Genomic DNA, 16,222 nt, shown 5'->3' on the forward strand with positions numbered 1-16,222 from the left:
TTTTTTCCTTTTATAGCTCAGTAGCCCAACATGTGTAGTCTGAAATTGATTACAGGCGTCCCACACATGGATTACAGTTGTGCTGGAGACCAGCTTCTTGCCTGTGAAACCACAGCCAGCAACTCATGAATCTTGCTCATATCCTCGGTCAACAGAAACAAGCATCCTGAGTCCCTCAGACTTCCCTTTTTAGGTTGAGCTTAGGCAGCACCCATGCACTGTCTGCAAGGCATGCTGTATTCATTCTATAGCTTTAACCACACCCACTATTGCCATTCGTTCTTTGTTGTGCTTTTCTTAAATTTTTACTTTTTATTTGTGCATTTTTCCAATTGTCCCACCTTTGTGTGCTTAGTTCCCTGCCAGGTAATTTCACTAAGAGAACATTTGTGTTGGCCATCAATTAACGTTCACGCTTTCTCCTGTTACAGCATGTGATGGCCCCTTCCTCCCGGGCAATGCAGCCATAGTGTTTTGGTTGTCCATAGCAATGTTTTCACACCACACCAGTGAAAACCCCTGGTTTAGAAAGGTACCGAAGGTTTCAGGTTTTGTTTGTGATGGGGCTTTGTTCTTGGATATCTCTCTACATCTCTACCCCTACACCCCTCCCCCCCCCCCCCCAACCCCTTGTGTGTCTGGAAGCTTATTTATTCTGACACAGCAGACTGTTGTGTCTCATTCAAAAAGCATATTGGTAGTCTAATACAAGGAGCTAATGCTCTGAGCACAGCCCCCAACCGTCCTTTAATATTTTCAATACGTGCAAGTACGGCGTCACACACTTATCCAAGGGTGTTTTTTCACTTGCAGTGGCAATGCGAGATGCTAAACAATAACAGAATAGGAACGAAAAAATCACTACATTCACATCCAAAATGCGAGACCTATTGGCTTTGCCAATGTTTGTTTAGACAGGTTTAATTTTCAGTGATAAATCTCCCTGGGACTGTGCGCTACTCTGCTGGGTCCCTGGTCATGTTCTGGGCCTTTCTGGAGATATTTCTGTGATTCTCCATTTAGGCTCTTTACACTTTCTCTTATTTGGCCCACTGGGTTAAAAGGGTGCATTCACATTCATAAGATTACCTTGCTTTAAGTATTTTAAGTCCCATTCTTGCTAGTATAAATACTTATCATTCATGAGCATCAATGGAAGAAACAAGGAGACTGGGGAGCCTCAATGAGACTAGCGAGGGACAATTCCCCATTTCTCTGGTTAAGGGTTGGAGGCGGTAGACACCACCTTCCAAAGGTATGCGTCCCTCGCCTTGGAGACATTGAGCAGGCAGAAACTGCTGGTAGCTGCTCAACGCTGCATTCACTCCGCTCCAAAGGCCTATAGTAAAGGTAAGGCAAAGACTCTACAACCTCCTCCTCCCGACACCTTACAGAGGCATCAGATAGGCTTTAACGAATCATTAAGCCCCCACCCCAGCTGATTCCTTGATCCCAATCAACACCTGGGTTTACTTCATTCGAGAATGAAGGGTTGACTCTCAGTGAGGAGGATAGTGAGAATTTGGCAAACCATAAGCAAGACGATTCAGGTAATGAACCAGGGCCCAGTACACCATGAAGACTGAGGGGTGCCCCAGGTTGATAAGCCCCACCAGTGTGGAGAGGTAGGTGCTGGTGAAGCAGAAAGCATGCTGGACCCGACATTTACCACCTGCGAGCTGTGGGTGGGCTCCAGCAGCAAACGTGGTTCAGTAAGTGGGTAAAGGAAATTACAAAACCCATGTACAAAAAGTTTGAAGCTGCCTTAGCGCAGAATGTTCACCCCCATGCCTAGACTGAACTGTCACATTGAGGCTGGAGACTAATGACAAGGTGACCACCTTTATAAACAAATGTATTAAGGATTAAAAAAAATAAAAAAAAGTGATTATTCCTCGAGACTGCCAGGATAAACTTCTGAATATCCTGGGGCCTTTGTTAAAGATCCTCAATATGGCTGAGGAGGTTAGGATGGGCACAAACCGCAATTTGCTTTCGCAGGAATTTCAACTGTGCTTCCTTTAAGGAGAGAAGACGTTCTCGCCTCATTAAGATTGACCCAAAGTTAGAGGAGTTGGCTATGTTTGAGGCATGTCCAGCGGGCAACTGGGGCCTATTTGGAGCCCCATTTATAAAAATAAAAAAAACTCAGCACGTCTGCCACAACCTTTTTCGTGCTGGACAAACCCCAGCAATCAATGAAGAGTGCTCGGCAAGCATGTTTTTGGATGGGCTGGCCGAGGAAGGGCACTCTCTTCCAGGCAGTCCCTTCTTCCTAGGCTCTCAAAGATATGAAGGCAACAGCTAGTTCCAGTACTGGACCAGAAGGGGTTCAGAGGTTTCTTCCCAAAATGCAGATCAGCAATCTCACACAATGGTGGTTAAACTACATGATGGCCTGGAAGGCAGGCCATCTTCAGTTCCGGATCAGATGCAGTTACCGAATCTGATACCAGCCTTTTAGGCTGGGGTCTCATTGTGGAGAAATTACCACCAACATCCAGTTGTAGGAACAAGAAAGAGTTGAATATCAACTGCTCAGAACTGTTCACAGGATCATTCTCTGTACAGCCTCTTACAAGAGTGTCATGCTTCAACCTTCTAAAAATGGGCAATGTGTCTGCAGTCTATTATATCTATTGTTTCAGAGGGTCAGGCTCAAAGTTGCTGATGGATTTCACCAAAGATTTTTGGCACTTCTGCCCACTCCAGAAGATCTGTCAAGGAAGAGTATCTTCAGGGAAAATTTGATCACATTGCAGACTGGAATTCCAGATATCTGAAGAATGTCAGTGCTTGGAAACTGGACCCTGTCCTTTTTTGCATGATTATTTCACATGAGGCCCTTGCCAGATGGACCAGTTTGCGTCCCACCTCAATCAACAGCTTTCGCAATTCTCCAGTTGGAGGCCATATCTGGAATTGCCAACAGGTGCAATGAAGAAAGCCTGGTGCCAGTTTCAGGAGTATGCATTCCCATCCTGCCAATGATCACTAGGTTGACACCACAGTTGTAACTCCAGTTTGGAAATCTCAAGCCTGGTTTCCAGTTCTTTCTCCAATCCTACTTTCCCCACAGTCCGAACATTCTGATGGATGCTTATGGCAACTCACACCAGTTGCTGCTGGGGTTAGAACTGGGGTTCTGGTTGTCAGAGTATGTTCCTCATACAAGCAGGAACCACCACTTCTAGTCTAGGTAAGCTAGATACCCATTTACAGATAACCTGCACTCACCCTGTGGTAGCTTGAAACAGAGCCAGCAGGCTTATCTAAAGAGGCAACCTGCAACGTATTTGTGCAACACAATCAACACTGTAACACAATGAAGATACCACAAAAAGATTCAACACCGGTTTAGGAAAAAAAAAAAAAAAAAAAAAAAAAAAAAACTATATTTATCTTTGCAAAATCATACCAAAAACAAAAATCCAAGAATAAACCAAAAAACAGTGCTTAGATGTCAATAGCCCTAAAAAGTTACGAGGTTGCGCTAGACAAGGGTAATTCCAAAGTTCAGGACAACCGCGATGGAGGGCAGGAAGACTACTTGCTTAAAGCCTGCTGAAAGAGTACCTTGGATGGAGCAATGCATCAACGTCGACAAGCAATGCGAAGGTGATGAATCAGTTCCTATTCATGCAGTTACGTCGATGAGTTGGTGTTGAGCCTCGCAGTCGGGTCCTATGTCAAACTCCATTGAGATGAAGGCAATGAGTCGTCATCGAGCCGCGCAGGCTGTAGAACATCTGTCAAACAGCCTCTATGTCGAAGAGCGATGCATCAGTTCAGATCAGCTCAAAGGTGACGCTGTGTCGTTTTTTTTTTTAGTAAAAGAGCTAGAGAACCGACTTCTGAGGTCCAGGGCTCAAGGGAGAACCTCAGGCAAGTGTAGGACTTCTAGATGGCAGAGTCCAGCAGCAAAAGCAGAGCAGCAGAGTCTTTGATGTCCCTAAGACTGCAGGAGAACAAGGGGAAAAACCAAAACAACAAAAATCCAATCAGTAGAAGTAGAGATATTAATTTTTAAAGAACAGACCAAAAATAGTGCTTACAAGTCAATAGTGCTAGAAGGTTACTTGATGTCACGATAGACCGGAGGAAATCTAAAGTTCAGGTCGACCATGATGGAGAGCCGGCCCGCTACAGGACTCGTGCAGAGCCCACTGAAAGAGTACCTTGGATGGAGCAAAGCATTGATGTCGATGAGCAGTGCTAAGGCAATGCATTGGTTCCTATGCACGTTGTTGAGTCGATGCATCAGTGTTGAGCCTCGCAGTCTGGTCCCACGTTGGCATGGAACTCCATTGAGATGAAAGCAATGGGTTGTCACTGAACCACATAGGCTGTAGAACTGCTGTCTAACAGCCTTTGTGTCAAAGAGTGATGCATCGGTTCCGATCAGTGCAAAGGTGACGGTGCGTCGGTTGTGTAGCAAAACAGTTGCAGAACCCACTTCTGAGGCCCAGGGCTGGAAGGGGCACCTCAGGCAAGAGTACGACACAGATGAATCCAGCAGTTAAAGCAGAGTTGCAGGCAATCGTTTATGTCCCAGAGACTGCAGGAGAAGAGGGGCAAACCAGTGAGCCCTTGGAGTCACTGGGTCAGATGAGAGGGTCCAGTCCTTCCTCAGCTGGGCAGGAATCAAAAGACAGCAGGGCAACTCATCAAGGCAGAGAGCAGTCCTTTCTGAAAAGCAGCCAAGCAGTGTGGCACTCCTTGCAGCACAGCAGTCCTTACTCCAGGCAGAGTTCTTCCCGGGCCCAGTAGTGTACTGATTTGGTGGGATCAGAGAGCCAGTTCTTACACCCAAATGTGCCTGTGAAATGGAAGGGGGGGGCGTGATTTCAAAGAAGGGTCTTGGAAGTGCACGGAGATTCTTCCTTCCTAGCCCTGGGTCCAGGCAACCAATAGAGGGTAATCAGCCCTTTGGGTGGGGACAGGCACTTCCCTATTCAAGTGTGTCAGCTCCCCTCCACCCTTCCAGCCCAGGAAGGCCCATCAGAATGCAGATGAGTGCTCAGACAAACCTACTCTTCTTGTGTTTGTGGCTGTCTAGAGAGAATGCACAAACTGTAGCGGTCACCTACCCCAGGAATATATTGGAGACAGGTTGCAAGGCACATAGAACAGAGAAACACCCACTTTCTAAAAGTAGCATTTCTAGAATAGTAATCCTAAATCAGACTACAATTAAAGAGGTAATATTACCATTCCAATTATATGAAACATGATGTAACTTCTCCTTTGTGATCAGTAATTACAGCTTAAGGGGACATTAAGGAATTCCCAATGCTGGCCTATGAGATGAGTAAGCCTTACAGTAGTGAAAAGGTGACTTTGGGATTTGGAAACTACCAGGACATGGAAAACTTAAACATACATGTCCTGTCTTACTTAATAAGCACTCTGCCCTAAAGGCTACCTAGGGCCTACCTTAGGGGTGACATGTAATAAAAGAGGAGTTTAAGGCTTGGCAATGAGTTTTAAATGGCAAGTCAAAGTGGCAGTGAATCTACACAACCAGGCTCTGAAGTGGCAAGAGACATGATTATAGGGTACTTGAGTGGGTGGCACAATCAGTGCTGCAGACCCACCAGTAGCATTCATTTAATTTACAGGCCCCAGGTAAATGGTATACCACTTTACAAGGGACTTAAGTAAATTAGGTATGTCAATTGTGTATACACCAAGGTTTAGGAGAGAAGCACGTGTACTTTAGCACTGGTCAGCAGTGGTAAAGTGCTCAGAGTCCTAAAGCCAACAAAAAGATACAGCAAAAAGTGGAAGGTAAAAGACAAAAGGTTTGGGGGCAACCCTTCAGAAAGGGGCCATTTCCAACAAAGTGTCACAAGCTCGTGGAATGGAGGATTACTGGGGACGCTGGGGTGTCCCAGGTCTTTAGAAGCAGGTTTCCGAATTTATATGGAAGCTATAGGTGGATTACAACCCTAAGCAGTATGGCACTGCCTGGCACAGATATTATTGGTTTCTGGGATAGAATTTGTATCCTGTGGGGCACAGATGGTGCAAATTTTGAACTTTGTGTTGTCTCAGATTGATCTTGCATACCATACGAGCAATACGGCCAGGTCGGCGATATCAGCCAGCAACTGCTGGGTGGAAGTGTACTCCCTGGTTTGCAATATATTAAGAGGCAATAGGCTTTCTAATCTCCCCTCCTCCTCGAAAGCAGTTATTCCGGTTTATAGGATGTGAATTTGATTTTGCATTTTTTTCTTTTTTTTTTTTTATCCTGGCAGAACAATTCCTACCTTTCTAGAAAGGAACTTACAGGTAAGGTGGCGCTGCTATAAGTTTGTTTCATGCAAATGGTTTTCAGATGTGAGCGTTGGATGTGCCCTGCAGGCTATTTATACCAGATGGTTTTATTTTTACAGTGTCTTGAAACACCAAGTCCAGTATCAAGACAGTGCTTTTCCAAATCACCCCAAGCTTTGTGTAATCAGGTGTGCAGGAGCTGTTAAAACCGTTAACAAAAAGGAGGCTAGACTGGCAAATACAAGCGAACTGTTGATTTTGTTACAAAAATATATATATCCATTTCAACCAGCTTCTTCTCCTACAATAGCCAGAGTGGTCCACTGGGTGATAGGTGAAGCAGGCATGGACACTTCCTTATCTGGTGCACATGGGGAGGGGGGGGTTACTGCCTCTAAAGTTTTCTCAGTGGGTGGACGACTAGAGGATATTTTGAGGGCAGCTGACAACATTTAAGAAGTTTTATTTTAAGTCGGTCATTGGCATGGCATCCATAGTGGTAAGTTAGCTTCATACAAGCATATTCCAAACCTCCAGTCCTTACATAGGATGGAAACTTTCCTAGCTATTATGAATGAAAAGTTCCAATTCTATTAAGGACACAGAAGCAAGAATTATACCACCCAAAGAAGAACAGTCATTCTTTCCACCCTTACACTTGGCAGCATTAGACATTGGAAGTAAATGTTTCTCTCATAGGAGTTCAGCATATATGATTATTAAATGTGTTTTGTCCAGTTGGTCACATACTAAATATATATTTAATGTGTGTTATAAAACATTTGAGAGAATGCATAACATTTGGGCATAACAACTGGATTATGAGTGTTTTTGAAAGGCTTCTGTTCAGCCCCAGTGAATATCAGAACTGCGTTTTCAGCACGAAGAAAGAGGGAGTGCAGCTGTTCCTTGGGGGTGTTCTTATGTGGTGCCTGAACCAGCTGATTAGTGGACTTTTGCTTTATATTTGGACTCATGGAGGTTGTTGCCCTTTGCTTTAATGTGTTTTTTCGGAATCTCGGTTAGGCTGCTAATCTAACAAAAGGAATACAGATAAGCATAGTGTGATATATATTGTAATGTATTTTGTTTCTGGTTTTATCTTCACCTTGTTTGTATTTTATTATATCTTTTATGCAGTATCTTTGTGTTGGTATGTTCCTGCTCCTCCCACTTCTCTTCTGTTGGTGTCTTCAAAATGTGGAAGCTGTAATAGGCATTCCTAGAGACAGCAGTTGGATTCCTATGTTCGTGGATGGAGTTTCTATTTCTCGGATAATATCTATAATAAACTCGTTGCGGTTATCTTTAACCGGCTTTGGAACCTAATTTACTGTTGAAGACTTTTGGAAGTTACTACACATAACCCTTGCCTTTGTGCTCTTAATAGAATTTAAAATTTCCTACATGATAGCTAGGACATTTTGCATTATTATACAATTGTGATGCAACATAATTTTCCAGGTGTACAGGAATACTCACTCAACACTTTAATATGCAGCTGATATCCCATGAGCTGGCCAACGTAACCGACTGTCACAGATGTTATTCTTTTCTTATAATAATATGAACGCCAAAGGGGCAAAAAAGGGCAATATATAAATATAAAATCTAGCTAATCTGCAAAACAAGTGTAGGGACTTGGAGTAAGGTTGTTAAATATGCATATCAATATTTGCATAAATATTTTCAGATGCTATTACATTCTATTTGAGGCATGTTCAGGGGCATAAATGTATTCACAATTCGACAATGAACTTAAATCCAAATATCCTGTACTGAGGTTCTCTTTTGATTTGTGTTATTCCACATGTTTTGGAATATGAAACCAAGAATGTATTTACATTTAAGTATCTGCTTTCTAAAACATTCTCCAATTCAGTCTACCTGTGCGCAACTGAGATCCGCTTTACTAAATAAAAACCCAGCAGAGAAGTTTTACAATGTTATACCCAACCAAGCACTAACGTCGATCCATGCCTACCGAAAGTTACTGTATTTTTAGTCTTTCCTAAATGTCTGAGGAGAGGTATAAAAAAAGACAAGATATTTGAGGAAAGGACGATTTACTATTCTAGCTACAATCCTTTTAAAGTTGTGGAAAGTGTTTGCTTGTGAATCCTACCATACTTTCAGCAAATGGAGGGGTAAGGTGACGCGAGAGAGAAGGGGTCATGTACAATATTGGAATATTGGAGGGTCAGCTAGCAAGCATGAAATGCTTCAGTGTGCAAAGACAGATTGGTGCTGACAAATTAAGAGCTTGAACCAAATGTACAACAGCAGTACAATTTGATCTCAAATGCAGGTACCAAAGAAAAGAGGGACCACCTCATGGAAATGTCTGTTGTAACAAAACACAATAGTACAGACTTAAGAGAGCACCCCAGTGTCATTGGAGACTAAAGGACACCTGAGGTTTGGGAAGACTAATGAGCCACAAAAACTAAAGAATGGATTTAGTCCAAATGCTATTTGGGGTAGTCTATTTTAGAGTTTATTTGGTATACTAAGGTAAGGTCTTGCATGCAAGTGCTGCTTAGGAAGCACTTCTAGAAAGTTGCCTAAGCTAAAGATCAACATCGTGGTGAGAAAGGGTATTGTCAGAAGAGACACTTTGGTACTTTTGACACGGATACGTTGGCCACAAAAAATAAGTTGGTAAAGGAGAGAGAGCAAGATCACAGCAGGTAGCATGCCAGGTAACAATATCTCAGCTTGGACTTGATTAAATTCAAGGCATTTATATCCTGATCAGTCATCAGAGAGGTACAGACCCCAAGGCTACTGTGAGTGTTCTCTTCTTATGCTTTAGAATCAGCGTGAAAGTAATTAAAGAGGCAGTGCTTCCTTATGCACAAAACACCATTTAACCTTCCAAAATGTAAAATTGCAATAACAAAATGATATCCAAAAGCATTAATCCATGCTTCGTAGTTTGCAATTTGCTTAAATGATCAAGAAGCACACCAACACACTAGATAAATTCCCCTCAATCAACAAACACACGGTTTAGTATTTGGCAAGAGATTTTAGATAAAGTTTGGCAACATTTAGACACAAGCTATAGAACATGCCTGCTGAGATCTACAACTCTCCCTTCAATAAGAAGTGCAGTTTATCTTGACCTTTTAAAGGATCCAACTTGGACAGCAGAAATATTCTATACATTTGAGAAGTTAAACCAATAGTCTTTACCATATTAAAAAGGGACAAGTCTAGGAGTCCCATTACAACATGGGAAAGAGTACTGTGGGTATACTTAATGTTACCATTAGAAGTGAGGAATTACCCTTGATCGTAGCGAAAAGGAAGCAACAGAAGTGAAGAATTACTTTACTGCTAGAGTGTGTTTCTACACCCAGTATGGTAGTTACTCACGTTTTTTAGACAGTAAAATATCCAGGTGTAGGGAAGAATTCACAAGTGCAGTAGTCGAGCATTTCCAATTCTGTTGGAAACTCAGCCTCCACCCAAACAAGGAATTTTTCCAAACTTAGAATGGAAGCTTATGTAGCTTGTTATTTATAGAAGTAAGGAAACTAAATGTGAAAAGAGACAAGATCAGGTTTATTTAAGTTATATTTGACGACACTCTTACCAAGCAGCTCTTTCTGTGAATCTGCATCCCTGAAGGTAATTCTCTCAATCATGGCCCAGAAGATGATCCCAAGCGCGAAGATATCTGCTTTGGCACTGTAGCGCCCAACCCACACTTCAGGTGCCATAAAGAAATCAGAACCACATGCAGAGGAGAAGCAGAGCCGATTAACATTAATTATCCCTTGGCACACTTTGCTCAGGCCGAAATCTGCTACCTGAGGGAGAATAGAAGACGTTATTTTTGTCAGCTATCACCACTTAAAAAGGTTTATTGTGCTATCAAAATACAAAACAAGCACTGGCAATGCTTATGAATGCAAACTTATGCCACTGACTCAATATGTCATCATACTCTCACTCATCTCTGCGCTCATGCATCTATCCATTATCCACTGACTCAATCTTGCATTCACCCCGACAATATCAAAAACATTACACACAAATTCAGCAACATAGGCGTGAAACTGAAAGATTACAATTAGAAGAAAGAAACTGCTGGTGGCTAAGCAAGGTGGGCATATCCTTGCAATAACGAGAGTTGTCTGTTTTGAAGACGTATTGTAAATAGTCTAATATTTTAAGGTTCCAGCATGGTTGCTACATTTAGGATGAATATGTTGCCCATCTTGGATTGGCTATTTGTTAACTCAGAAAATATGTCCTCATTTTAGTTTTATGGAGACCTAACCATAGTTTCTATGGGAATAAGACCCTCTCATTTTTATAGTTTCTAAAGGAAATGCTTTAGGTATTACAGTTTTGATTACATCAATATGCTGTCAGGCATGCCACACTTTTGTAATAAATATAGAATGTTAGCAATCTTGTTCATTAAAATACTGTGGGGCGGCAGATGTCTGGGGCATGGACTTGGATAACTGAGGGCAGGAAGGAGCGTGCAGAGGCAACAAGTTGACCACTGAGCAGGCAGGCAGGGCAGTGGCAGCACAACGGACCATGGAGGGCAGGGACATCAAACCAGCCGTGTAGGACTTGGAAGAGAAGCTGTGGCAATATAAAATAGACCATTGAGGGCAGAAGGAAGAGGCAGTGGCAGTAGAACCATACATGCCAAAAGACCAGATTCAGGCAAGAGACTTGAGATGTTTTTAAGTCCAAAATGGCTTTCTTTTATCTATCTCCTGCCTAAAATCTCCTCTTTTCAATTCCCCTATTTTTTCTTTTTTAAATCTCCCTCTTACCAATTTCAAAATGTTGGCAAGAACGGCACATTGGATCACGGAGGGCAGGAGAGCTGGGGTAGAGACATGGTAAGAGAGGGAGATGTGTAGGGGCACCAAACTGACCTTACAAGGCAGGCGTCAGGTGTTGCAGCAGCACAATACACAACTCTGGGCAAGCGGGACAGCTGTGCAGCACAGCAGACCATGGAAAGCAATAGTGAGGGAACAGGGCCATGGACATGGACAACAAAGTGCTGAGGGGAAAGAGGCAAGGGCAGCAAACTGACCATACTGGACAGACAGGAGGGACAGATGCAGCATAACGGACCATGAAGGGCAGGGGCACGACAATTGACCAGACAACACAGGAGGGAGGGAATAGGGACCTGCACGTGGAAAACGGCAGGCAGGAGAAGCAAGCTGACTATGGAGGAAAGGCGGGGTGGGCACTAAAAGCACAACACACCATGGAGAGCAACAGTGAGACTAACTGCATATGCAGACAATGGGGGGGGGGGGGGGAGGAGTCATGGGCAGCAAGCTGACCACACAGGGCAGGTGGGAGGGGCTGTGGCAACACAGAAGGCCATGCATGGCAAGCGGGTGGGTTAGTGGCAGCACAGTGGCCATGGTGTGTAAAAGGGAGGGGGCAGAAGCATGCACAAAGGACCATGGAGGACAGAAGGGATGGGTAGGGGCTGGACACAGGTAAGAGAGAGCAGGGGAAGGAGCTTCACAACAGACCACACAGGGTAGACAGGAGGAGCAGTTGCAGCACAACAAAACATGGAGGGCAGGAGGGAGAAGAAGCAAAATGGACCATCTCTTGTAGTTTCAGGCAGCAGATCTGAGAGGCTATGCACCTCTCACATATTTATTCCCAGCTCCTGGGCATCAGGAAAGGGAGGGGGGGCACGCCCAACCTATATAATGCAGAGTGACGCCCAGATGCATGACCACTTCCTGCAAAGTGTGGCATATTCCTACCCCAGAAAGCACCATTCTTCCAAAATCTATGATGGATGAAACTAAGAGCTAACTAAACCATCCTCCAGTGTGGCTCATTTCCATAGCTGTCCTCCTTCTAACATCTGCAAATTCCTTCCTTAAGCCTGGTATCTGGCTGAGGGGTCCAGAAGGTGGGGGTTAGGTGATCTAGCATTCTCGCCTGTCTTGCTATCCTTTGAGGCTGTATGTTTTATTACCCCTCCCCCTGCTCATGCATTACTGTGTAGCCCCCGAGTTGCCCTTCACCATATATGCTCTCCCCTGGACAGCCACTTATCACTTAATCAAGCAGCTCTGCTAATCCTGTTAGCACTGACCAATCAGAGGGGACAGTCAGAAGGCTGGATTTTGGCTTACAGAAAGAAAAGCCTTATAACTTATTTTCTGTACAAGCTGTGATATATTCACCAATGTCAAATTGCTGGATTTATCAAAACAAATCTTTTAAGTCCTTGAATTACTTTTCTGCATTTTTCCTTACTAATATTACCATGAAATACAATATGGCAATGATAGCCTATGAAGGCCAATATCTATAGTGGGGAGAAAATGAAATGATCAGTTTTTCCCTTACCCGGGTTTATAAAACATCCTTGCTACATTGTTTACTAGGGACCTATAGGGGCTGTTATGCAAATGGGAGGAATGGAACTTTTAAAGACAGGCTACAAGGCAGGTCTGCAGTTAAAAGGACAGGAAGCACACAGCAGTGCACACATGCAAGTGCAGAAATTCTGCTGGGCCTCTAATCTCCATGCCCTATTATATAGGGGCTTAGAGGCAGATTGTACACCCTTGCCCCATTATATACTAGGGACTTACAGGGTCTGTCAGGACAATCGAAAGGGTACCCTAATACCTAGTGTACTCTACTACAAGTGTGTGTTTTAACATAGCACTGGCCTGGCTAACAGAGTCCAGGGCACAGTCAGTCATCATCAGCACCAGTCAGCAAAAAAAATAAAATGGGGATGAACAGGGCAAAAAGATGACTTTGCAACAGAAGGGCAGTGTCAGGTCCATGGAACATGGTGAGCAAGAAGGAGGGAGCAGGGGCATGCACAGACATCAGAGGGTAGGGTGAAGGAGGATAGGGCAGCAAGATAAGCAGAGAGGCTAAGCAGGAGGACAATGATGGGGCATAGAATTAGGCAACAGAAGGCAGGAGGCGTGGGCAGGGACATAAAGGTAAAAGGAGGGCACTGGTAGCACATCAGCCCATGCTGAGGAGGAAGGGGCGGGGGCACAGACAGAGGGTATATAAAGGAGGTGGACTGGGCAGCTGGCAAATTTTTCAGGGCAGGTGGGAAGGGCAGTGGCAGAACAACAGTCACACGGCTGTAATGAGGGACCAGAGGCATGGACAATGGATGGCAAGGAGGAGGGGGCGAGCAGGAGCAGCAAGCTTGGGTGGGCGAAGCACAATCCAGGCCAGAACCTGCATTCAACCTGCTTCCTGTCCTTCCACCCCTCGCCACTGTGCATTGCGAAGGGCATTTTACTTAGCATTAAAAACAAAACCAAAAAAGATATAGCCGCTAGAAATTCACACAAAAAAGGGTACAGGGTACTGTATAGTTAGGGTCGGATTATACAAGTACAAAACCATAGAAATTCAGCTGTTAGAGTTATTTCACATATTACTCGCGCCCTCGCTATGCACTGCTAATTACCCCAGATATTACATCACTCATGACATAGATAATATCACGAGCATTTACAGTAAAATTATTGATGAGAAAACTGTGCTTGGCAAGGGTGCGCGTTATAGTTACTTGAAATAACTAACAGCTGAAGTTCCATGGTTCTGTGCGTTTTAAAATCTGAACCTAACTATAACATCCCTTTAACCACTTTTTATTATATATATATTCATACACACACACACACAAACACATATACCCTATACATGCCAATATTTTAGAAGAGAAAAGTATAAGATCTCAAGGAGGAAAAAAAAAAAATTTGAGAGACTGGATTTCCTCCAATGACTTCTACTGAGGCCTGAATCGGGTATTGTTATGTATGGGATTTGCAAGTCTGCTGCTGCAGGATCGGATACTAGATACGCAAATGTATGTTTTTTCTTTACCTGTCAGGAGCACCGGAGAAGGCGCTATGGCACGTAGAGAGAGAGCACGATGCAAGTGCTGTGCACTGGCCTGCAGGAGCAGGTTACAGGCAGTGCGCACTTCGAGTTACACAAGACCGGGGCCTGTCATCTGAAGCCCACTGAGGAATCGGGAGGCAGGAGACTAGCCTTGAAATCGGTAGTCTCCCGCCTGAATCGGGAAGATGGGCATCTATGATATACACACATTTCCAGATCTGAAAGTGAAATTTTGCATGAAGCACACGTTTTTCAAGAGTCCAAAAACGTATCCAGCTCATAAAGAAGAAATGTATCCAGAGACCTGACCATGGGGCAAAGGCAAAAACTAAGTGTCCTCGAATGCAGTGAAATAGCATAACTGACTAGCTCAGCATTGCACCACACCACTTTCTCCTAGAGACGAAGGGTCGCACCAGAGTCATAAAAAGGTCACTCAAATACACACACTGCAAATGCGGCACACATGAAGGTACAAAAAAACTTGGCAGGTATACAGGCATTTTCCAACAAGTTTGGAATTGCTACCCTTAAAGGAATGCAATGGAATCAGTAAACCAATCTGATTTTAGGTACATTAAGCATACATACCAACATTTCAGAAGTGAAAGATTCTAAAACAATTCATTGGGAGAACGTATTTTCCCCATTGACAGAGTCAATTTCAGGCGAGAGAACCAAAATTTAGCTATTTTTGCCTTTAAAAAAAATCGAGTTTGCCCCCCGCCTGAACCGGTTCTGGTTGGCGTGTATGATTAAGGCATATTTGTGCACCTCTAGTACAGCAGTGACGAGCTATACCCGAGTCGAGGTGCCCGGCAGATTCACCCTGATCAAGTGTCGAAGGCCTCCCGCCGCCCACCTTGAGCTCAGGCCCCCGCAGACCGCAGGACACCAGCACGTTGTCCGGCTTCAGGTCCCGGTGCACGATCTGGTTGCGGTGCAGGAAGGCGGCGGCGCTGCCCAGCTGGCCCATGAAGGCGCGGTTCAGCCGCGGGTCGGGCCCGCCGCGGCCCAGCAGGTAGTCGTTCATGGAGCCGCCGTCGCAGTACTCCATGACGAACCAGACGGCGCACGTCCAGCCCGGCTCGGGGCAGCTAGGGCGGCCCTTCAGGCAGCTCTCCACCAGCTCCAGGTGGTGCGGCTCCTGCTTCCGCCGCTCCTCGCGGGCGGCCAGCGGGTGGAAGTCGCCGGGGGCTGCGGGGCGGTTGGGCTCGGTGCGCTGCAGCACGGCCTCCTCCAGCCGCACCACGTTGCGGTGCTGGCCCCGCACGCTGCACAGGGCCCGGAACTCGTGCAGGGCCAGCTCGGCCGACTCTGGGGCCGCGCAGGGCATCCTCTTGACGGCCACCTGCGCCCCGGTGCTGCTCGCCCGGGCCTCGAACACCACGCCGTAGCTGCCGCGGCCCACCTCCCGCAGCAGCCGGTAGCGGGACTCGGGCCCCGCCATGATCCGCGCTGTGACGCAGCACCGGAGGCGCGCGTGGGCCTCAAACGAAGTTTTTAAAGCTTACTTCTCACAGTAGGCCTCCTGTATCCCCTCCCGTTGTATTTTTTTTAAATGGCAAATATATTTTACTCCTGTAGTCCTGCTTGGTGACTGGGGAACGCAGGTGGACAGAAATTTGGAGAACTGAAAGAGAATGCACAGTTGTTATAACTTTCCCCGAAATCTTTCCAGGTCGTCGTCGGTTGGTGTTTGAGAGATTTAAACCAAAGGGATCGTGTTTGGTTCCCACGGGTGAGGCTTCTTTAAGGTTAATTAACTGAGAGCTGGGATAGATTGTTGCTGGCCAATAAGTGCAGAACGTTCCAAAGGTGCGACAGTGGGACTTAAGTTTTGAGTTTCCCGCGCAAAACTGTTCCCAAATGCGTTAGTCACCGCCAGCCTATTAAATGGCACACGACTACATCTCCCAGGGTGCATTTCTGTGTCAAAGGAAAGCATAGGACTGAAAATAGTGTCACTGATGACATGTAGCCACATGGTGACCTTAATTATTATTTTTTCTTTTAAATGTGTACGTTATATTTA

The 16,222-nt window shown here is 45.0% G+C and overlaps 1 protein-coding gene across 1 annotated transcript in view; it reads right to left on the reverse strand.

The window, feature by feature from the left end:
- Positions 1-15,982, reverse strand: part of LOC138295455 (serine/threonine-protein kinase pdik1l-like) — a 119,730-nt gene extending 103,748 nt beyond the window's left edge. The window contains exons 1-2 of the mRNA XM_069233773.1: positions 15,050-15,982; positions 9,884-10,100 (exon numbers count right to left, since the gene is read on the reverse strand). Of these exons, the coding sequence (XP_069089874.1) occupies positions 9,884-10,100; positions 15,050-15,637 (805 nt within the window). The 5' untranslated portion in view covers positions 15,638-15,982. The remainder of the gene's footprint in view (positions 1-9,883; positions 10,101-15,049) is intronic.
- Positions 15,983-16,222: the final 240 nt, after the last annotated feature.

This window comes from Pleurodeles waltl, chromosome 5, assembly GCF_031143425.1.
Source record: "Pleurodeles waltl isolate 20211129_DDA chromosome 5, aPleWal1.hap1.20221129, whole genome shotgun sequence".
NCBI lineage: Eukaryota > Metazoa > Chordata > Amphibia > Caudata > Salamandridae > Pleurodeles > Pleurodeles waltl.